The sequence below is a fragment of the Pyrus communis genome, chromosome 2 (genome assembly GCF_041283825.1).
Source record: "Pyrus communis isolate YQ-2024b chromosome 2, ASM4128382v1, whole genome shotgun sequence".
Taxonomy (NCBI): Eukaryota; Viridiplantae; Streptophyta; class Magnoliopsida; order Rosales; family Rosaceae; genus Pyrus; species Pyrus communis.
The window spans coordinates 13,268,717-13,293,819 of record NC_142566.1 but is presented as its reverse complement, the minus strand read 5'-3'; the positions used below and the strand labels follow the sequence as shown (position 1 = coordinate 13,293,819).

At 39.4% G+C, this 25,103-nt stretch overlaps 1 protein-coding gene across 1 annotated transcript; it reads right to left on the bottom strand.

The window, feature by feature from the left end:
• Positions 1-340: 340 nt before the first annotated feature.
• Positions 341-25,103, bottom strand: LOC148698588 (uncharacterized). The gene is made up of 2 exons (XM_088678369.1): positions 22,833-25,103; positions 341-424 (listed from the first exon to the last, which is right to left on the bottom strand). The coding sequence occupies exons 1-2, from the start codon at positions 25,101-25,103 to the stop codon at positions 341-343; spliced, it is 2,355 nt and encodes a 784-aa protein (XP_088534495.1).

Genomic DNA, 25,103 nt, shown 5'->3' with positions numbered 1-25,103 from the left:
ATATACTACAATTTGACGAAAAGAGGGTTTAATTTGTGTGCGTATAAAATTATCGCATCAAGGACCCCAACTCAGGGTTTGGGTGGAAACCCTGCTTGTATTTCGCCAGAGGCTACTGCAAGAACGGAGCCAGCTGCAGATTCTTGCACGGCGGCGGGCTTGGAGACGCCGTCGTCGACAGCGGTGGACAGGTGGTTGTTGGGTCGTCGAGCAAGCTTGAGATGACGGAACACGACAAGGCACTTCTTCCTCTCCATCCATGCAGCTCCTCGCCTGCAAGTCCCTCAGCTTTACTCTGGCCACCTTGATCAAAATCAACAAAGAGCTTCATTGACCGCTGTCAAACGACTAGCCGGTCTTCAAACTCGACGCTTTGCACTACTTCAAGCTCTGGCTGCTTCTGCACTTCCGCCATGGTCGCTACCTGTGAATGTGATTAACAAAAAACAAAGTTTGTCAACTCACATCTGCTTGCCTCTGCTGTTGCCTTTGAATGTGATTGACAAAACCAAAGTTTGGCAACTCACACCCAAAGACTTTCTCCGTCTCTTACCTCCTACTACTCCAAGCTCCTCTGCATTTCCTCCCTGCACCATGTGGGGAATATATATATAAAAAAAATATTATTAAAAAAAAAAAAAAGATCTATCTTGGTGGATCAGCACCACCGAAAGCAAAGAAAAAAAATATAATAATAAAAAAAAAAGATCTATCTTGGTGGATCAGCACCACCGAAAGCAAAGAAAAGGAAAAAAATAATAATAATAAAAAAAAAAGATATCTTGGTGCACCGGCACCATGTGAAAAAAAAAAAAAAAATATATATATATATATGCGCTCTATTTAGCACATTACGCTAAATAAAATAAAGTTTATTTATTGATATCTCTGATAAATTACAGATATGTGCTTACATATGTGAAAAAAAAAAAAAGATACAAGATTGGAGCTTTCACAAAGGTTGTTCACGTAAAGCCCCACTATTTGGCAAAACTCTCGGAGCGGAAGGCATCGAAGCGGAAGGCATCGGAGCTAGAGCATTCCAGGCCTCAATACTGGGTGGAACGCTAGATGACCCAGGAAAAAGGTGCCTCTGGAGATAAGCCGCAAGCTTTTGACGGTCATTTTGAATTCGACTTTCAGATTCTTGCAGCTCATCAAGCTTCCTCTTCATGCCCGACGAATAGTTATTTGCAAGCACGTGCAAACTTCTATTCTCGTACTTAAGCTGTTTGATCTCCTGCTTAAGATTTTCCACCTCTGCCATCAAAGATTCCACCTGACGGGACCGAGCAAGCAGGCGTTGGCCCATGTTGGACACAGAGCTCGCACACTGAACACTAAGAGCGAGGGACTCTTGAACGGCCAACTCATCGGACCGTCCTGACAGCAGCCTACTATCTTTTGGAGTGAGGAGGTTCTTAGCTACTATTGTAGCTGTTGTGCCGTCCTGCATCACGGAGTCTTCACCTGTAAGAGGACCGTTAGAAGATAAGAAAGAAGGGCACCATACGTTACCTTGACGCGGCGCGTCCGTATCACTGCTGAGACTCAATTCTAAGTTAAGGTTCGATGAGTTTGCCATTTTTCAAAAGTGTTCAAAGAGAAGGGGTGGATGGAGTTAAATTTCAAAGGGCCGGAGACGATTTTCACAAATGGGCAATCTTCAAAGTGTGCATGTTGGAGGTGATCGATACCTCTATAAAAAGCCAAGGCGACACGACCACCGATTCAAAAAACCGGATTTTCCTGCGTGAAGTTCGGCGACGCTTTCGCGGCTTTTTAGATAACGCGTTCAACTTTGTCAAAAGATCTCTGACAAAGTTGAAAACACGTGAAGGTTATCATCCCAACTACGCGCCTTTGCCAACAAGCGTGGTGACAGAGCCGCACCCGTGACTACTTTTTCGAAGAGGCGCTCGCTCAGAAATCGAAGAGACGCTTGTTCAAAAATCGAAGAGACGTTTGTATGTCGACCTTCATCTTTTATGGCAAGGCAGACCTGAAGAAAATGCCCAACTCTTCCTCACCTCTGAGGGTGCATTCCCAGCAAAGCCTCTTGAAATACTGAATTTTTTCTTCTTCCCCAAAGAAGATACCAGATACCTGGAGTACAGATGAGCCAGGAGGAGATGGTAGATCGAAGCATGTGGAGACAAGCACAACAAATATATGTGCTGATTCATTCGCTGCTTCTTCAAAAGCAAAAGTATCCCATATCATCAAGGGCGAAAGCAAAGGTATCTCATATCATGTTTTTTCCCTGTCTTTTCCTTTGTCCTTGTTCTCACCTGCGAGGACAAGGACAGAGAAAGCAATATGTCGGAACCTCCACTCAAACTTGCGCTGCCACCAAGAAGTGATGGTCCATTCAAATGCAAGGTTTGCATTCAACTCCTGCATCAGAGGACAAATACTACAAGAGAAGATGCCAAACCTGCATAAGGAAATACCACTTCTGCAAAGGGAGCAAGTAAGGCAAGTGAAAATGATACATCGAAGCATGTGGAGACAAGCACAACAAATATATGTGCTGATTCATTCGCTGCTTCTTTGAAAGCAAAGGTATCTCATATCATGCTTTTTCCCTGTCTTTTTCTTTGTCCTTGTTCTTACTCGCATGACAAAGTGAAAGAAGCAATCAGCCGGCACTTGGAGTCAGTCTTCCAATCTGGAACCGACTGCCTGGAATCTATTCCCTGGTTGCTTACCTAGCGTTGCTCTCGAGTAGTCATCTTCAACGGTTGATACACTTCCAGAGAAGGGATCACTTCTGCAAAGGGGAGCAAGTAAGGCAAGTGAAAATGATACATTGAGGCATGTGGAGACAAGCAACAACCGCATATGCTGAGCTATCCTCTAACCCTCTTCAATACGAATTGGAGAGATTGAACAAAGAAACAGATAAAAGGAGTAAGCTCAGACCTTCGGGGGAGACCAAAAGAATCCTGCTGCCCAGTTCAAGAGTAGCACAAAGGAAAATCAACGATTGGAGGAAACCAGAAAATCTTCCAGTCGAACTCAAGATCAAGCCTCGATGGCCCTTGAAGAAATCTCCAGCCCAGTTCAAGATTAGGCCTGTGGAAAATCAACGATTGGAGGAAACCAGAAAATCTTCCAGTCGAACTCAAGATCAAGCCTCGATGGCCCTTGAAGAAATTTCCAGCCCAATTCAAGATCAAGCCCCGACGACCCTTGGGTTGACATCTACATTAAGGGACTTCAAAACGCATCTTCTACACGTGACAAGCACATGTCTACGACGCGCCTTGAAGTGGGGGCATTTGTGGACATCGAAATTTCGGTGAAATGAATGTTGACCAATAATTAAAATTTCAACGCTCACGTGTCACATAAATTTTACATGTAGCGTGTGACTCAACGAAAAATCGAAATAAATTGGAAAAGTCATCAAATAGGACACGTGTCAATACCTGGCAGAAATGATTTATTTCATCTGATTATTTAAATCCAAAAATCAAGTTTTGGAATTCTATAAATAGGCAGCCAAGGCATTCATTTTGGAAGGGAGAAAAAAAAAGGAAGGGGAAGAAAGAAAGAAGGAAATTTACATTACACCAAAACCTTGAAGCCTTGAAACTCTAAAGCTCTCAAGCAAATCTCGAAGGACCAAGAAAGCTATCTTCGTTCTTCGTCAAAATCTGAAGATAAGTGTTCATCATTCATCATCCGTTCATCCTAAGATCAAGCCCCAACGGCCCTTTGAATCAACAACCTCAACAAATCCACACATCCAATCGTTCTTCAAGATTAAGCCCAAAAGCCCTTGAAGATCCGCTCATCCATCAACCTTCAAGATCAAGCCCAAAAGCCCTTGAAGAAATCCATACACCCAGTCTTCAAGATCAAGCCCAAAAGCCCTCGAAGATCCGTTCATCAACTGTTCATCCCTAGATCAAGCCCCGACGGCCCTTTGGATCAACAGCTCATCCACAAACCCATACACCCATTCTTCAAGATTAAGCCCAACGCCCCTTGAAGATCCGTTCATCAACTGTTCATCCTTAGACCAAGCCCCGACGGACTTTTGGATCAACAGCTCATCCACAAACCTACACTCTACGAAGATAGAATCAGAGGATCAAATTACAAAGAGATTGTAACCCTAAAATCATTAATACAAAATATATTTTGTACACGGTATTCTTGTTTCTTGTTGCAGGAACTTTTCGTGTTTACAGTGACAACTGTCAATCACAAGAAGCAATACTCAATCCTTCGGTGGCATTCCGACCGAATTGCATCTGATTACTTATCTAAACATCCTAATGGTAGCTAAGCATTAAGCTATAGAGACAGTTTAAGGCACAATGATTAATAATTTAAAGCATGCATACATAATATCATAAGCAATTAAATAAAAACTACATATTCATGCTAAGGCTCAAGGTATTGCCCTAGCAAACGAAAATTAATTATGAACAATCATAAAACAAAATAAATTTTATTGAAATGGAAAAATGATAGAAAACACCTAGAAAATAAACTTCAAAAACCCTCTAGAGTAGTGCGTGCCTTCTCTTTCCCTAATGGCTAAAAAGCCTTATTTATGCTACTATAAAATAAAACCCTAAAAGGTATTAGAATAAAACTAGGAAACATAATATAATAATAAAACAGAAAATAAAAGGTTCCTATTTGAGCTAAAATTCGGACTTCTCATAAAATTAGACTTTTGACTGACCAAATCAACTTCAATTTAGTCCCAAAAGGTCTCTTTTGAAAGCTGAAGACGTCCCCTACAAATCCTCAGAAGGAATCTTTCTGAAACTATACCATTTGACCTCTAAAATACCCAAAATGTCCAGAAACATCAATCTGGGAAAGCTGTGCGCTGGGTCTTAATTTTATCGTCACAGTCAAACAGCTTGGTAGAAAAATCTGGAATTTTGATACATTCATCTTGAAAGACTCACAAACATCCTCCAATTGGAATCACTCCAAAATTCATTTGTTTAATCACTTTATGCTTCAGAGGAAGTCGAATGTCCGACATTGGAAATATATAACAAAGTATCAAAATTCTACTAAAATAATCAATAAATTAATACTAAGATTAGGGTAAAATATATAGTATAATATGGACTCATCAATGGTCATGACTCTTTAAACCAAACATCTTTCTATCCTTGACATTGACACATCGAGAAACGTTTGATGAAAAATAGAAGGAGGTCAGTATGTCCTATATCCTTGCTGAATAGAATGAAGAGTTCTTATTTTTTTGAAACTTCAAAGTTGGCAAGAGCTTCAAGTCCATCCTTCATTTTCTTTTCAGCCCCCAACAATGTGTGTAAAATTATCTCTGAAATACATTTATCAATGTCCATTAGATCTAAATTATGACATATCAACAAATGTTGCCAATGTGGTAAAGAAAAGAAAATGCTTTTCTTTTTCCATGGATTAGTAGCACGAGTTCTTGATTCTTTTGGGACATTAGAGCGTCTTCTTTGCCTTTTCTTTGAACCATTAGTTTCGGGAGTTGGTGTTTTTCCAAAAGTAAATGTCAAAATAGACAACTAAGCAAAACACTCAGATCCCACTGGCATCCTTGGTACTGCATTTCCCTCACAGCTGTCATCAAATAATGTTGCCATGTTTCGAAATCTATGCGTAATAGGCAAAAACCTCCAGTGACCCAAATAGATTTGCTTGTGATAGTTGGGCAAACGCTTTGATCATGTTTTGTGATTATAATGAGGACATGCAAGCTTACCCTTTTGTACTCCATCCTAAGAGGTTGGCATACGCATGAAAGCCATTAATAGTCCACAATACAACATCTTTCATGTTGAATGATTGATTGGAAAAAACATCGTAAATGTTGGAACAAGCTTCCCATAGTTCTTTTAACTCATCAATCAAGGGCTTTAGGTATATGCCTATATCATTACCAGGTGCATGAGGGCTCGAAATCAACAGAGACAAGGGTTGTGTCATACACATTTAAACAGAAATTACCACATGCCAAGTGCTATGCAAATTGGTCAAGCTTGCAAAAGGATTATATTAAACCTATCACTTCCAAATCCTAAACGTACATTACGAATTTCGGACGCAAAGTCGGGATATAAAGCATCTAAATGCTTCCAAGTAGGAGAATATGATGGGTGTCTCATATATCCATCATTAGGACATTCAGTTGCATACATCTCATATGTTCAGCAGTGTGCTTTGACATACACAACCTCTTCAACATTGGTGTAAGCGGAAAATACTGAAGAATCTTAGCCTACTTTACTACTAGAACCATCTGCCATTTTTTTCATTGTTTATCTTGAAGCACCACAACGCATGCATACATCTAGATTTGATGTATCTTTCCAAAATAGGATGCAATCGTTAGGGCAATCATCAATCTTTTCATACTTAAGTCCCAAATCATCAATAATTCCTTTGGCTTGTTTTAAGGATTTTGGCAAACAATTTCTATCAGGCAAACATATCGCTAAAAATCTCCATAAACATGGAGAAAGCCATATTAGTCAGATTTCTCAAGCACTTGATTTGGTACAATTTCAAAATATCATTAAGGAAGCCATACATTTCACCAGTCTCCGTTCGTCAGTAAAATCTATTTGAATTGTATTTATTTATGAACTGATATAGGTCTTCCCATGATGCGTCCAACGAGCTGTTACATACACAGGATCCATTCCATTCCAAGGAAGATGCCCCTTGACAGCTATTATATTTTTATATTAACGGTTGCAACATTGTTTGCAGGGACATATATATTATCTTATCTTTACGATTAGAATTAGCAATGAATTCATTTATAAACAAATACAACCCTACACTATACTCATTGGTGGAGCGATCCAAATGTACCCACCCTTTATACATTTTTTCCTGTTATGCAAAACAAAAAATACAGATAAAAACATGACGAAGAATTTACACCTTGCCAATTAAGAAGCAATCACACTCACCTTAAGCAAGCTTTCAACTTTCTGGATACAAAGCAATCCTCTTGGATAATTTCTGCACCATAAAGAGTACAAGTTAGAAATATATCCAAATTAACCTACAAAAGACAAATTAGAAACATATTCAATATTTTACACGTACGTATGTAGTCCTACACGACCCAAATGTACTCATCCCAAAGAATAAAAATAGAGGTGAATTGAAATTCATCGTCTATTCTAATGTAATGTAATACTGAATCTAGTAATCATCGTCTCCCTTTATTAAAAAGGAAATTTAATTAAACCAAATAATAATAGACGCAAAATGCTTAAAGCCTTAAACTGAATCTAGTAATCATCGTCTCCCTTTATTAAAAAGACATTTAATTAAAACAAATAATAATAGGAGCCTTTACCTAGTTATTTAAAATGACAATTGCAAAATTTTGGGTTTTTTTTTTTTTTTTTTTTTTTTTTTTCTCGAGGCAATTTTCCACCCAATCCCTCTTTAAAATTGGGTGCTATTCTTTTTAATTTTTAATTTTTTTTAACAAAAAATATTATCTACACTAAGGGGGAGGGGGTAGAATAAGCCTTACAATAGACTAGCAATAATATGGTCCAAGTTCGTCTTTGGCGAGAATCAAACCTAAGACCTCTCACTTACAAGTGAAGAGAAATATTATTAGACCATGGTACTAAGTAGTTACTGAGTGCTATTTTAAATGCACGTAATAATACTAGTAGAGGCAATTAATATTTCCATCTTTAAAAACTCATTAATAGGTGCAATTCTTTTAATCTGACCCTAATTGATCGCCCCTAATAATTTATTTTCATGTAGTGTCTTTTTAGAATAGAATCCTTGTTCTAAACCGTAAGAATCCAAGAGGATATATAGAAGTAGATATTGTACCCTCTTAGGAGTTGTGATTATTTGTGGTGCACACCAATTCCTGTAGGAACTTCAAGACTTATGAGGAATCTGATCTCGTGTCTTGTGGAACAAGCATGGTTATACTAGCAGTGTCGCTCGAACTTCACCTATTGCGTTGGAACAGGATGATGGTGGCACCAATGTTCTATCTAGTCCAATTTCGCTCGGAGCTGTTAAGTCCAAGACCGGACTTCTAAGGTAACAATATTCCGATCAGCCTTACTTCGACCCTAGAAAATCATAATCCTGCAATTGCCCCTAACTATGCATCTAAAAGACAACTTGTTCCTCTTGAGGATGGATAATTATCCAGACCATGCCCTTCGGAGTAAACTTGAATACGTACTGCTTAGTCTTATTTCTTCCCGTGGTGATCTAATTTCTTGTGGTGTAGTGGAGACACTTCGGATAATTATCCAGACCATGCCGTTTGGAGTAAACTTGAATACGTACTGCTTAGTCTTCTTTCATCCCGTGGTGATCTAATTTCTTGTCGTGTAGTGGAGACGCTTCGAATTTGGACGTGCGGTCTCGAGTGCTGCGCCACAAAAATAATGATTATGCGTATCGTGTGGGCACATTTTGCAAGAGGCTGCCATTCATTTATGAGTAGCTTCGATCTCTGTATCCATCGATCTCTAGGCAAAGACTCTTTGTATTCAATGGTTAAATTGCTTGTTGCTTTGTCTTTAAATAGCTTTTTCTCGGTTAGGACTCTTCAGATTTCTTTCTCTCTGTCTGCACTACAAAGCCTCATCCTCTACTCCATAGTTTTCTTTTTGAGCCCAGTTCCCTCTATGAGCCTTTGATGTTTAGGATTGTAAAACCAAATAACCATGTTTTGCTTACTAGTTTTGCCAAACAAGACTAGGCAAAAACAAGTTAACATATACTCACATAATAGCATCTTATGCTTTTACAACTTGCTCCATAACATTCATCTTTATGCAATATCCTCCTTGCAGTCTTCGCATACGGGTTCAATCCCAACAAAGTATTGAGATGTTCCAGAGGATTCTTTATAGGAACCCTCTTTGCATTCATATGGGAGTGAATGCTGATGACTGCTTGATTTCATCAGAGTTGATGACCTCGGCTAAGCTTATTTCGTAGTCTTTATAGGAGAATTTCTATTCCGGGGGTGAGAGCATGTCTCCCCCAAAACAATTGTACTTTTCCATGCCTTTTTCATGAGAGTTTGACAATAAACATATGTTTGTATGAATTCTCTCTTCCTCTCATCCATTGCTTTTTTATTCACGGATTAAAATCTTAATCGATAAATCTTTCCAAAGTAAACAAACTTTTAGAGTAAATAAGTAATAGAGCAGAACACGAGTAAGTTAGTTGGCTCGGTACAAAGCTCAAAAACCGCATTGGTAATGTTCATTCAGAAAAACATTACCTCCCAAACTTAGTATTCATAAAGTTTTCCTTTGCGATATCATGGGATTTTGATAATAAACATTACCTCTCAAATAGTTGTACTTTTTGTGCCTTTTTCATGGAATTTTGATAGTAAACATGTGTTTGCATGAATTCTTTCTTCCTCTCATCCCTTGCTTCCTTATTCACAGAATAAAATCTTAATCCAATAAATCTTCCCAAGGTAAACAGAATCTTCCCATGGTAAACAGACTTTTAGAGAAAATAAGTAACAGAGCATAACATAGTAAGTTTCTGAGCCCGGGATAGAGGTTAAAAACCCCTTGGTAATGTTGATTTGGAAAATCATTACCTCCCAAACTTTGTATTAATAAAGCTTCTCATCGCTCAAAACCTCATGTTGTGGGCCCGGGACAAAGCATTATGTAAATTTTTATAAGCTTTATGATGCCTCTGCACCCTTCTCGTTATTTAGACCCTCATCTCTTGTATAGGTGATGTGGTAGAAACTAAAACACAAATTAAACCATTTTTAGACAATTGTAATATACGTAAGTAGGGATCGTTCTAAGCCAAGGATTAGAAGGGATGCTAATCAACACAAATTAGACTTAAAAACACAAAACTAGACTCTAATGACTTAAAACTGCGCAAAACAAACAAAGTGACTCAAAACTGGAACTAAAGGGTGATTTGGATGACTTCTAGACTTAACTTGACTCAAAATACTAACGGGGGACAAGTTTGAACGAATTTTAAACTAAACTAACATGACAAAATGGCGGGGGGTTTGGTTTGGACGAAATTTAACCATCATATTTCTAGTTATTATTCCTATAAACCATGAATGACAATGCCCCAAGTTAACCGTGAACTGCACAAATTAACCATCAGATTTTCCTAAATTCATTGAATTGGACTCAACGACACAATCAAATTATTCTTATCAAGTTCCCCATATGAACTGCATGATAGAGATACATATCAAAGATCATTAAGTTCTATGAAAATCATAAGCATTGACATGACATTCGTAACTATGAAAAACATGATACTCCTGCTAGGAATTTACTTAGCACAATCATGAATAGTGATTTCCACTACTTATAAATATAAGTTCATAACTATTAGGTGAAATTCCCTTATATTTTAGCATCAAATTCATGCATGCAAACTAAGTAGGCCTCCTTAATCAACATACAAGAATAAGTTATTGTTGGAAGTATGCCCACAAAGCCACTCATTTGATGTAATAGCTTTTTGGAATACTTAATGTATTAAACTTTTATATGTTTAATGGAGGGCAAAGCTTATTGTTAATCACTATTTATTGTATCTTGTGTTTAAGTAATAAGGGAATCCAAGGAATGTATTTGATCTAAGAGATAAGTGATCTAAGTAAGTTAGATTTTCGAGACCTTTCTCTTATGTTCATTCCTAAAACGTTCCTAGCCATAGGGTTGCCAATTGGGCATTGACAATCCGCTAAGGTTAGTATGTGTTATGTCGACTCAAGTATGGATATGACAAGTCTCAAGTCATTTAGTGTTGGACACTAAGACAAACACATAGGTGCTCGAAAGAGTAATCGAGTACACTGAACTATGATCAAAAGAGAGTTCAAACATACATGTCATGTAAGAACTCGATGGTTACAATATGCAAAGTAGTCCTTTGACCTGAGGCATCATAGATGTCTAATGGTTAGGTCCTTGATCTTTGATCGTGTCAAATGGCATTCCTTTGGAATGTCCACAGCATGGTTAGGGTCAAGCTATCTAGTCATATAGGCATATGAATGCACAACAAGGGATCTCTAACCTTCCATGGTGGAAGGAGAATACTCTAAGATATGATTCGAGAGTCTTTGGCCAAAGCATATGAATATGACTTAGGAAGTTTGTTCCAAATCTTATTCAAGCGAATCATATAGGGAAGTATATCATTGGATAGTAGACATGAAACAAACTATTGTTGGAAATGTGCCCTAAAACCAATCATATGATGATACTTTATGGACATTTCACATGTTAAACTAATCTAGTTTAATGTAAAGGGCAAAGATTATTGTTTGAGCCGTCTCATATAAATGTTATATGCTTAAACGATAAGTCCAAGGAATATGTGATTGGAAGAATGCGATCTAAAGAAGTTAGATTCATGAGACCATTCTTTCGTTGACACATCCTAAACGTTCCTGATCATAGGATTGTCAATTGGGCATTGATAGTCCGTTAAGATCAGTACGTGTGATGCGATAATTATACGCACACAAAATAAACCCTATTTGTGACAATTGTAGTAATGATGTAAGTAGGGATCGTTCTAACCGGGGATTAACTAGGGATGCTAAATACTTGACTCAAATAAATAAAACTAACTTTTAAAACACTAAGACAAACTAAAAGACTCAAAACAAGGTTTAAAAGACTCCAAATACTCAAAAACATAAAATAAGACAAATCAAATGATTAAGACTTAACAAAATAAGGGGGGGTGATTGTGGTTGGACGAGATTAAATTAAACGGACAGATTATAATTTAAAACAGATAGTAAAGATGAATGTGATGAAAATATGGATGATGGAATAGCTAAGGGGTTCTTCTCCACACATGTTACACTTGCATACAAGATTGATTTTCGGTTGGTCTTTCGATAAATTATGAAACTCAATGCTCCAAGTTAATTAGGTCCGCTTAAATTAACTTTCAGATTTCCCTAGATTCGTTGGATTGAATGGAATACGCATTACAACCAAATTATTCTTAATCAAAGTCCCTAACTATGGAATACGCATGATAGAGACATTCAACAAAGATCATTAAGTTCAATGAAAATTATAACTGTTGACGAGGCATTCGTTACTATGGAATACGCATGAAACTTATGCCAAGAATTCGTTTAACGCGATTGTTTATAAGCAACCTCCACTACTTGTGAATATAAGTTCGTAACTATTAGGTGAAACTCACTTATATTCTAGCGTCATATTCATTCAAACGGTTAAACAAATTGAATCCACAACTTATGAAATTCCAACCAAAAGTAATCAATTCATATTGCAAGCATAAACATGTATTTTGAATCACCCCCTAGCTAAAGGGGGGTTTAGTTCCTCATAACTTTGAAATCAAAGAAACACCTAAACATTCCAACAACTCAAACTTGAATTGTATGAACGTTTAGGCACTCTTCTCTTCCATTACAAAACAAAGAGAATTGAATTTAAACATTGAAATCAAAGAAACACCTAAACATTCCAACAACTGAAACTTGAATTGTATGAACGTTTAGGCACTCTTCTCTTCCTCGTTGTTGTAGCACAAGGTCTAAGGTGAGTTTTTGGGGGATGAGGAGTGGTTGGAATGAAGAGAAAATATGCAGAAAATGAAGGGATATGCACGGCAAGAATGGAGGATTTTGTGTTGTGTGTTGTGTATGAAAAATGAGATGTTTTGGGGAGTGAATGCAAGGGCTTTTATAGGAGAATGAAGGTGTAAATGGCTGTTTGTTTAAGCATGCAAGTGGCTAATTAATGATGAACAAACAGTTAGGAAAGCATGTGAAAACTGGAATTGCATGTGAATATGCTGGAATTGCATTGAAAGCCCACGACATTGATGTTTTCTTGCTAATTTTCTGGCTACATGATGAAAGGTTAATGAATAATGCATGTAGGTGGCAGCAATGATGAAGAGTTAGAGCTGGAAATGAAAGGGAAAGCTGGAAAGGGGAATGAATGCCACGGCAAAGGTATTAATGGTGCTGAAAATGCATGTGAATGCATGCTGGAATTGCATAAGGAAGCTGGAAAGGTAATGGGATTGCACGGCATTGAGTGTGGGATGAGTGATTTGTGGTGCAATGATGAAGAATGCATGAGGAATGGATGCAATGATGAAGGAATAATCTGGAAATGCAAGGTGGAAAGCTGGAAAGCATGTGAAGAATGTGGCTAAAATGGTTGAGGAAGGCACGGCATTGAGTTGTTTGTTTGTGTGAAGTGTGTGTGAATGCATGTGAGTGCATGTGTGTGTGAATGGTGGTAGCTAGGGTGAATTATGATGAATGCATGTGGAATAAAGATGGAGAAGGTGGTGTAATGATGAAGTGGAATGGCTGAAAATGCAAGGGGGAGTGCAAGGCATGGCAATGGGTGTTTCTTGATGGTTTTGGGGTTGTGATGCATGTGAATGCATGTGGCTAAGGGTTGTTGATTGGGCTAGAGGTTTTGCATGGCTCAAAGGATTGTTTGATTGGGCTAGGCCCTTTGTTCTATGTCCAAAGTGCATACAAGGCTTTCAAATTCGTCCAACACTTTGGCTCCAAGCATATGCTATCCATTCCAAGCCCAATTTTGCTCCAAAATGCTCCAAAATGCATCTTTTTGCTTCCTTAGCCATATGAACCTAAAAACACACGAAAATGGCTTAAACTACTAAAACAACTATGAATTAACAACATAGATGCACGAAAACAAGCTAAGTAAGTCGCCTAAATATGCTTCTATCAAATTCCCCCACACTTAGCTTTTGCTAGTCCTCGAGCAAAACAAAATAATAACAAATAAACAAAACGACACTAAACAAGTAAAACACAACCTAAACCTTCCAACAACCGTCTTAGGGATTTCCAATGCACATGACAAATTAAAAATCATTATTCTCACAGATTTTAGCCATCTTTACACTTAAGTACATTCTTAATCATAGTCACCACATACTAGTTCACAATTAAGCAATTAAAACACATTTCAACTGTAGTAACATGCTTTAAAGAATTTACTCAATTCCTTACTAGAATGCACTCTATTTTCACACAGATTTTCTGACTACACACCCTACACTAGTTATATGTGAGAGATTGATGTAAACATGAAAGACTAGTATCTCACATATGTTATAACAAAGAAAGCATTTTCTGGAGTTAATAAGCATGTTTAGATATGATCTCAAGAATGGAATGCTCCTACTTAGATGCGAGAACCAGTGACACCATAAGCTCATATCAATTCCAAACTCCACATTATTGAACACATAACGATCAAGATAAAAGCATAAGGGTTGTAACGGGGCTAAAGGTGTTTGGCTTAACAAAGAAAGGATAGGAAAAACAAACGTTCTTTAAGCAATAGTGAGCAAAGTATTGAATTAGGCACTTAGAATTCCCTTTAGAACGCAGAAGTTAACTTTGAACACCCAAGGGGAAGTCACACAAAACTTAGGGCCATCTTCAAACTTTTTGGGCCCTTTCTTCAACAATCACACTTGTGAGTCCATTCTCACTTATTTTCACTCTTTTTTCTTTCTTTTCTTCTTCTTTTTCTCACATTTTATTTTATTTTATTTTTTTTTTCTTTTTCCCGTGCCTCCTTTAAGACTTATGCACATACATACACACAAAAATCCCTTCCCCCACACTTATTTTCTGCAACATATTAATCAAAAGGAATTCATTTAAGTCATGCTCACTATACTTCAAGAACAAGGGTATAGGAAAGTCCTACTCTAGACTAGGTAAGGGGTGATGTGGTTAGCAAAGAAAATAGGCTAAACGAGGCTCAACGGGGTTAAAACTAATATATACGAAATATGGGAAGTAAGGCTATTTGGCTATGGTGGCAACAACACAACTTCATCTTGATATATATTATGCAATTCAATGTCATGCTTTGAATGAAACGGATATAAGTTCTAGCATTTAGTTCTATCATGATACAATTGCATTCTAAGTAGCAACCAAGCAAGGAATAATGAGATCATGCAACAACTTTAGAAAACAAAGAATCACAGAAAATAACTCTCCAAAGAAAGTAATGGCTCGAGTCTCACAGGGATGTAGCGTTTATTATGAGTTTCTTCCTTCAAGCATGTTACAAAAACGAATTTTTCTTTTATGATTGCATGTGAAGTCATATGTTATAACCATAACCAAGCATATACCAAGAGTAAATCAAACTTTTCTCCATGTTAATAACTCTTTTTAACCATCATGCAATTACAAACCAAATCCTTATCATTGTGTTGGAAGGTACCCTAAGACACAAACACACAAAAACGACTCAAAACACTCTTTTTAGGCTTTTTAAAACAGGTTTTTCAAATTTTTATGTGATTTTCGGAGTTATAAAAACAAAACATACTTAAAACACTCTAAAACAACTTAAAAACACCTTAAAACAGCAAGGAACAACATTTGAAGTTATGGGTGATAAAATCCCACGAATTTTGCATCAAAAAATACTTAGTTACCCCCCCCCCCCCCCCACACTTAAATCAAACATTGTCCTCAATGATTCAAGCTTAAAACACACCAAACAAAAGTAAACACATAAACAGCAACTAAACATACTAAACATGGCAGAATGTAATTAACAAAGAGAAGAGTTTAGGGACGCAAATCTGGTTTTGGAGTGTAAATTCCCTCTTCTCCTTGGTGATTGCATTGAGGCTTTGATCTTTGTGATTCCACAGGCTTACTCTTGAACTGGTTTCCGCCCATCGTTGATTTTCCTTTGTGCTACTCTTGAACTGGGCAGCAGGATTCAATTGGTCTTCCCCGAAGGTCTGAGCTTACCCCTTTGGTCTGTTTCTTTGTTCAATCTTTCCAATTCGTATTGAAAAGGGTTGGAGGATAACTCAGCCTATGTTTGTCTCCACATGCTTCAATGTATCATTTTCCCTTGCCTTACTTGCTCCGTTGAAGATGACTACTCGAGAGCAACGCTAGGTAAGCAATCAGGAATGGATCTGCTGATTGCTTCTTTCACTTTGCCATGCGAGTAAGAACAAGGACAAAGAAAAAGACAGGGAAAGAGCATGATATGAGATACTTTTGCTTTAGACCTTGATGATATGAGATACCTTTGCTTTTGAAGAAACGGCGAATGAAGCAGCACATGTATTTGTTGTGGTTGTCTCCACATGCTTCGATCGACCGTTTCCTTCTGCCTCATTTGTACTCCAGGTTTCTGGTATCTTCTTTGGGGGAGAAAAAATTGAGTATTTCAAGAGGCTTTGCTGGGAGTGCACCCTCAGAGGTGAGAGAGAGTTGGGCATTTTTCTTTAGGTTTGCCTTGCCAAAAAAAGCGAAGGTCGACATATATAGAGATAATATCAAGTGGTGGTATTGTTCTTTTACCCTTGTCGACAAACGTTTTGATCCCGCAAATCCGGCTTTTTGAAATAGTGGCGCCTCTTCGATTTCTGAACGACGCCCCTTCGATTTCTGAACGACGCCCCTTTGCTTTCTGAACGACACGTAGTAGTGCGGAGGCGGCTCCTTTTGACAAAGCTGCACGCGTTTTCTGAAAAGCAGAGAAAGCGTCGCCGAACTTTGCGCTTGTCGGCTAAAGATGTGTAATTGCGATGATGGCCTCCACGTGTTGTCTGAAAAGAAGAAATCTTTTGACAAGGTTGAACGCGTCTTTTGAAAAGCCGAGAAAGCGTCGCCAAAATTACGCCGGAAATTCCGGCCTTTTGAATCGGTGGACGCGTCGCCTTGGCTTCTTATAGATGTATCGATCACCGCCAACAAACACACTCTGAAGATTTCCCATTCTTGAAAATCGACTCCGGCCCTTTGAGAATTAACTCCATCCATCCCATTTCTTTGAACACTTTTGAAAAATGGCAAACCTATCGAACCTTAGCTTAGAATTGAGTCTCAGCAGTGAAACGGGCGCGCCGCGTCAAGGTAACGTATGGCGCCCTTCTTTCTTATCTTCTAACGGTCCTCTTTCAGGTGAAGACTCTGTGATGCAGGACGCCACAACAGCTACAATAGTAGCTAGGAACCTCCTGACTCCAAAAGATAGTAGGCTGCTGTCAGGACGGTCCGATGAGTTGGCCGTTCAAGAGTCCCTCGCTCTTAGTGTTCAGTGTGCAAGCTCTGTGTCCAACATGGGCCAACGCCTGCTTGCTCGCTCCCGTCAGGTTGAATCGTTGATGGCAGAGGTGGAAAGTCTCAAGCAAGAGATCAAGCAGCTGAAGTATGAGAATAGAAGTTTGCACGTGCTTGCAAACAACTATTATTCGGGCATTAAGAGGAAGCTTGATGAGCTGCAAGAATCCGAAGGTCGAATTCAAAGTGACCGTCAAAGGCTTTCGGCTTATCTCCAGAGGCACCTTTTTCCTGGGTCATCCAGCGTTTGGCCAAGTATTGAGGCCTGGAATGCTCTAGCTCCGATGCCTTCTGCACCAATGCCTTCTGCCCCTATGCCTCCCGCTTCTATGCCTTCTGCTTCGACGCCTCGTAGTGGGGCTTCAAGTAAACGCCCTTTGTGAAGGCTCCATCTTTCTTTGTTTAGCAGTGCCTATCAATAAATCAAACATTTTCTCAATGTTACAATCATAGACTCACACAATTAATAAACAAACAAACAATAACAACTAAACAACCTAACAAGGCAGAAACGAAATAGCAACAAAGAGAAGAGTTTTTAGGAATCTGGAATTGGAGTGCTTTCTAAGTCTTCCTTTGTTGAATGCATGGGTTGCCTCCCAAGTAGCGCTTTCTTTTACGTCTTGCAGCCGGACGGTACCTCCGTTTAAGCTTGACTAGGTTCTACGGCATGGAGGGGTACCTCCTCCACGACATGCTCCTCAAACGTCTCGTAATAGGGCTTCAATCGATGCCCATTCACTTTGAATTCTTGTTGCGTCCTTGAACTTTTGATTTGTACTACACCATGAGGGAAAACATTAGTGACAATAAAAGGACCAACCCATTTGGAACGCAACTTACCCGGAAACAACCGAAGGCGAGAATTGAACAACAACACTTTCTGCCCAATAGAGAACGTCTTGGCACGAATCATCTTGTCATGGAATGCCTTCGTTTTCTCCTTGTAAATCCGGGCATTCTCATATGCTTCATTTCGGATTTCATCAAGCTCACACAATTGAAGCTTCCTATGTAAACCTGCGGCATCAAGGTCCATATTGAATGTTTTGACGGCCCAATGTGCACGATGCTCTAATTCGACGGGAAGATGGCATGGTTTCCCATAGATGAGCCGAAAAGGTGACATCCCAATGGGGGTTTTGTAGGCAGTGCGATACGCCCACAATGCATTGTTTAAGCGCAAACTCCAATCCTTCCTTGTAGACCCCACGGTCTTCTCAAGAATCTGCTTGATTTCCCTATTCGAAACCTCGGCTTGCCCGCTCGTTTGAGGATGATAAGGTGTGGCCACCTTATGCATGACATTGTATTTCTTGAGCAACGCCTCGATGGTTCGATTGCAAAAATGGGAACCTCCATCACTGATTAGCACTCGTGGCATTCCAAACCTTGCAAAAATGTTAGTTTTCACAAAATCTGCAACCACTCGAGAATCATTAGTTCGGGTGGCTTTTGCTTCCACCCATTTCGACACATAGTCCACAGCAAGCAATATATACAGAAACCCATGTGACGAAGGAAAGGGACCCATAAAATCAATACCCCAAACGTCAAAGATTTCAACACTAAAAATGGGGGTTTGCGGCATTTGTTGTTTAGGACCAATATTGCCCGTTCTTTGGCATCTATCACAAGACATGCAAAATGTTCTAGCATCCCTAAAAATGGTAGGCCAATAGAAACCACATTCTAACACCTTAAGTGCTGTTCTTTGAGTGCCAAAGTGTCCCCCACAAGCATAAGTGTGACAAAAGGTTAGAATAACATTAAACTCAGAATCGTGCACACACCTACGTATAACTTGGTCAGGGCAATATTGAAGGAATATTTGTGAAAAACAAGTTCATTTGAGCAACATCAACAACATGCAATTAACAATTAAAAGGCGGAATCATGTTTATATGCACTCAAAAACAAAACTTAACCCATGAACTTCAAAGCCTAGTAAGTAGGTGAACCAAGACTCAACTCAAAACAAAGTGAGTTGAGAAATCAATACCTTTGTAGATTCCGCTTTGCATAAGCAAAGGCTAATCACCCAAAGAGAGGGCCTTCATTCCTTGCATCTTAGATCCATGGATTTGGATGGATGAAAAGGTTTCTCCAAGTTCCCAAAATTGAGAACCTCTAAGTCTCCACACCAAGGTAAGATTGGAGAAGAAATGAGTGACCTTGAGGAAGTAAGATTGCTAGATGTTTTCCTCAAGAGTGGCCGGCCATTTTAGAGAGAAAGGAGAGTTTGTTCTCATCTTTACTCCTTAGAAAAAACCCTAAGGATGAAATGGCCATAAAGATGTCTTTATACCACCTCACAATGGAGTGGCAAACTTGCAATTAAGCCAAGTTCACTACCCTCCTCTAAATGGCCGAATTTAAGGGGATTTATTGGGCTATTTGGGCCTTTGTGAATCATTATTCATTAAGTTGTCATACAACTTAAGTCAATGGACTTGACGTTCGAAGCCCATTAGGCCTTAAGGTCCAAAACTATCCCGAGGTCTTTTAACGAACTTATTCGTTTGATTAATAATCATATTAATTAATCCTTGCCATAAATAATTAAACCATTTAATTATTCTTACTCATCTCCGTTGAATCTTCAATCTCTACCTTACACGGTGTACGATCCATTAGGTTCCTTTTAGCGAGGTACTGGCGATTCAAACTCTTTCAAATCGATTGTGAATTGAAACTTACTTTCAATTCTCCCGTTAGTGATAATACACTTTTAGGGCTTCCACAAACCATGGTTGACGCCTAGCAGCATGTCATGGTTACCCAAGCTAATCAGAAGAGGTGGAGAACCTATTCAGTTTTAGGATTACAAATGCAATACGGTCTTTCTCTAATACAATACTCTTGACCACATTGTTTGGTTTGATAGTTTATTCATGTCTACTATTCAATGTGAGTCTTGTGCTTATATGATTACCTTGAATGTGATTTGGAACACATTCCAACATCTCATTCATACTCTGGCTAGAGATTCTAAATCATATCATAGAGTATTCTCCCTCAAACAGTTTGAAGGTTAGAGATCCCTTGTTGCGCATTCACTTGCCTCCATGGCTAAGTGGCTTAACCCCAACGATGCCGTGGACACCCTCCTGATGGAGTGACTTTGACATAATCAAAGATTAAGGACCTAACCACAAGACAACTGTGATGCCTCAGGTCAAAAGACTAATTTGCATTATCCCAACCATGAGTTCTCATGTGACATGAATATGAGAACTCTTCGTTGATCGTGTTCAGTGAACTCATTCTCTATTGAGCACCTACATGCTTGTCTTGATGTCACACACACCAATGACTCGAGACTAGTCACTCTCCCTGAGAGAAGACATAGCACGTACTGATCTTAACGGACTGTCAATGCCCAATTGACAATCCTATGATCAGGAACGTTTAGGATGTGTCAACAAAAGAATGGTCTCATGAATCTAACTTCTTTAGATCGCATTCTTCCAATCACATATTCCTTGGATTTATCGTTTAAGCATATAACATTTATATGAGACGGCTCAAACAATAATCTTTGCACTTAATATTAAACTAGATTAGTTTAACATGTGAAATGTCCATAAAGTATCATCATATGATTGGTTTTAGGGCACATTTCCAACAAATATTTCCATAAATACGGGTTATCCCACACATAAAACCGTGCCTCTTTCTTCAATTTATCACATTGGTGTTTAAGTAATTCACTAGGAACATGTTTAGACACTAAATAATTCACCAAATCAGCATACCAGGGTTCACTTACCTTGACGGACATCAGTTGCTCATCTGGGAATGTCTCTATGATAGGCACGGCATCCTCCTCATGCACCATACGGCTCAAGTGGTCAGCCACCACGTTTTCACTTTCTTTCTTGTCCCGGATTTCGATATCGAATTCTTGGAGAAGAAGCATCCAACGAATGAGTCGTGGTTTGGCCTCTCTCTTGGTGAACAAATACTTCAATGCTGCATGGTCAATATAAATAATAACTTTAGTACCAAGCAAATAAGAACGGAATTTATCTAAAGCAAATACAACAGCAAGAAGTTCTTTTTCAGTGGTAGAATAATTCAATTGTGCATCATTTAAAGTCCGAGAGGCATAATAGTTAACATGCGGCCTCTTTTCCTTCCTTTGCCCCAAAACAGCTCCTAATGCGTAATCGGAAGCATCGCACATAAGCTCAAAAGGAAGGCTCCAATCCGGTGGAACTATGATAGGGGCCGAAGTTAGCATTTCTTTGAGGTGATTGAACGCCTTCTCACACTCCTCGTTGAAGTCAAATGCCACATCTTTTTGGAGGAGACGGCAAAGAGGGTTTGAGATCTTGGAGAAGTCCTTGATAAATCGCCTATAAAATCCTGCATGACCAAGAAACGAACGAACCTCTCGAACCGAAGTAGGAAAGGGTAAGTAGCGCACAAGATCTATTTTCGATTTATCCACTTCAATTCCTCTTTCAGAAACAATATGCCCTAGAACTATGCCTTGTCTAACCATAAAGTGACATTTTTCCCAATTAAGCACAAGGTTAGTTTCTACACATCGTTTCAAAATTATTGTGAGATTTTCCAAACAACCATCAAATGAATCACCAAACACACTGAAATCATCCATAAATACCTCAATAATCTTTTCCACAAAATCTGAAAAGATACTTACCATACACCTTTGAAACGTGGCCGGAGCATTGCATAAACCAAAAGGCATGCGACGATAAGCAAAAGTACCAAAGGGGCACGTGAAAGTTGTCTTTTCTTGGTCATCCGGCGTTATGACAATCTGATTATATCCAGAATAACCATCAAGGAAACAATAAAAAGAATGACCGGCTAACCTTTCAAGCATTTGATCAATGAACGGCAAAGGGAAGTGATCCTTCCTTGTGGTGGCGTTGAGCTTCCTATAATCAATGCACACACGCCAACCTGTTTGGATACGGGTTGGCACAAGCTCATTCTCGGCATTCTTCACCACTGTCACTCCGGACTTCTTTGGAACACATTGCACCGGTGACACCCAACGACTATCAGAGATCGGATAAATCACTCCACAATCAAGAAGTTTGATAATCTCCTTTTTCACAACTTCCATCATTGGAGGGTTGAGACGGCGCTGAGCCTCTCGAGTTGGTTTAGCCCCCTCCTCTAGAAGTATGCGATGCATGCACGTAGTCGGGCTAATTCCCCTAATATCGGCCAAAGTCCACCCAATGGCCGTCTTGTGCTCTTTCAACACTCGGATCAACTTCTCCTCCTCTATGGCGGTGAGTGATGAGGAGACAATGACGGGCAATGTCTCGTTGTCTCCCAGATAGACGTACTTTAAATGATCGGGCAACGGTTTAAGCTCAAGTACGGGTGCCTGAATCATTGAGGGTAACAACTTATTAGTGGAAACTGAAATTGAAATTGGGTTAGAAGGCTTACCATGGTGTTGAGGTAGTGACTCAAGGGCAGCCACTATCTCGGCCTCCTCCACACTTCTAGGCACGGCAAAACCAGATTTTTGCCCAATTCCTTGTGAAATTGTTGTTTCAAGTGTATCCCTCTCCAAACAATCGAGAAAATCCTGCGCCAAATCATCAATTATATCAATAGAAAAGCAAGAATGATCGTCCTTAGGAAATTTAATACTTTCAGAAAGATTGAAATCAATAACTTCCCCATCAAATTCCATCGTTAAAGTTCCTTTAAACACATCTATCTTGGTGCGGGCTGTTTTCATGAAGGGCCTCCCTAATAGAATCGGCAATGGGGTGGAATGGGGTGAATCCTCCATGTCAAGCACGTAGAAATCCGCTGGAAAAATCAAGTTACCAACCTGTACCAAAACATGTTCCAAAACACCCTTTGGATATGCATTAGAACGATCGGCTAATTGAATTATCACACCATCATTTTTAAGCTCACCTAAGTTCATAGATGCATAAATAGAGTATGGCATAACATTAATCGAAGCCCCTAAGTCTAACATGCATTGTTCAAACTTAGTATTACCCATAACGCACGGAATTGTAAAACTACCCGGATCTTTGCATTTAGGGGGTAATTTCCTTTGTAACACAGCAGAGACATTTTCACTTACTTGAACCACCTCTTTGTTTGAAATCCTTCTTCTTGTTGTACAAAGTTCTTTTAAAAACTTAGCATACCTCGGGACTTGCTTAATCGCATCAAGGAGCGGAATATTAACTTGAACTTTCCGAAAGGTCTCTAGAATGTCCTTCTCAGCTTCTTCCTTCTTTGATTGCCTAAACCTGCCAGGAAAGGGCACATTTAGTGGAATAGAACTAGAAAAAGTTGAATTGGGACTTACCTCGGTGGTTTGGAATGGTTTAGGAGGACTAGATGAATTCGGCCAGGTTTGGTCATCCTTGGCCGTGGGCTTTGCTCCCCGTGCTTCTTCTTGCAGCAACTTGTCCTCCTCGTCTTGACTTGATTTGGATGTATTTGAGTCCGTTCCAACCTGTTTACCACTTCTCAACATGATGGCCTTAGCGGTTTCAAATCCTCCCTTCGGGTTCATAACGGTTGAACTAGGCAATGTGCCTTGTTCTCTAATTTGCCCCATAAACTCGGCAATTTGACCCATTTGCTTCTCCAAATTATCCACCCGTTTGTCTTGGATTTGTCTCTCCTTATTTTGAGTTTGTACTTCCTGCGTCAAAGTAGTAAGTAACTTAACAACTTGATCATTATCCAAAGACATACCTGAGGTTGTTGGGGCAGATTGCACTTGGTTTTGATTGGGGATGAATGGCTTTGTATAAAAGCCCGGTGGTTGCTGCCTAAATCCTCCTTGTTGTTGGGGTTGTTGAGGATCCCGCCATTTGAAATTTGGATGGTCCCTCCAACCCTGATTGTAGGTATTAGAGTATGGATCATGGCGTGGTTGATTTTGGTTCCCAAAACCCACGGCATTGGCAGATTCCCATCCTCCATTCTCTATTAACTGAGGGCACGTCTCCGATGGATGCCCTTGCATTGAACACACGCCACACACTTGGTTTTCTTGTGGTTTTGACCCCTTGACAACCTGAGACACGAGAGAAGTAAGATTAGCCAATTGTGACTGAATATCAGAAATTGCACTTACCTCATTCACACTTTGTTGTCGTGGCCCCTCTCTTTGTCCAACACCTTCATATTGTTGAGCGTTGTGTGCTCGGTTGGCAATTAGAGCTTTGGCATCCATTAGATTCTTGTCCACTAATGCACCACCCGCCGAAGCATCTAGCATTTGACGTTCCATGGGAAGGAGTCCCTCGTAGAAATATTGAATGAGCAGCTCCTCCTTCATTTGGTGCTGTGGACATGAAGCAACAAGTGATTTAAAACGTTCATAATAAGATGGGAACGACTCACCTTGATTTTGTTGAATGCCACTAATTCGTTTCCTCAAGAGAATGATCTTTGCAGTGGGAAAGAATTTCTCTAAGAATGCACGTTTCATACTTTCCCAAGAATTGACAGTTCCAGGAGACAATTCAAACAACCAATCTTTGGCCTTGTCCATAAGTGAGAATGGAAAGGCCTTCATCTTCAAAATACTCCCATCAACGTTGACGGGTGTCATACATGAGCAAACTACCTCAAATTCCTTAAGATGTTTGTTAGGATCTTCCATGGACAACCCATGGAATTTAGGAATATGATGTAATAAACTAGACTTAAGTTCAAATTCTTCTGTCTTACCTTCAGCTGCCGTAGGGTATTGTATGCATAAAGGAGCGGCATTGCCCATACCTGAGGCAGAGAGCTCCTTGATGGTCCGATTGTCCACTGCCATGGTTGGTACTTCTTCTTTAAATTCAGGTTCGGGACTAGGAGGATTAGATGCTTGTGATTTCTTTTTCCTTCTCAAAGTCCTCTCGAAATCACCGTCAAAGTCGGAGATATGCTCACGAACAGGTTGTGAGCTACGGGTCAT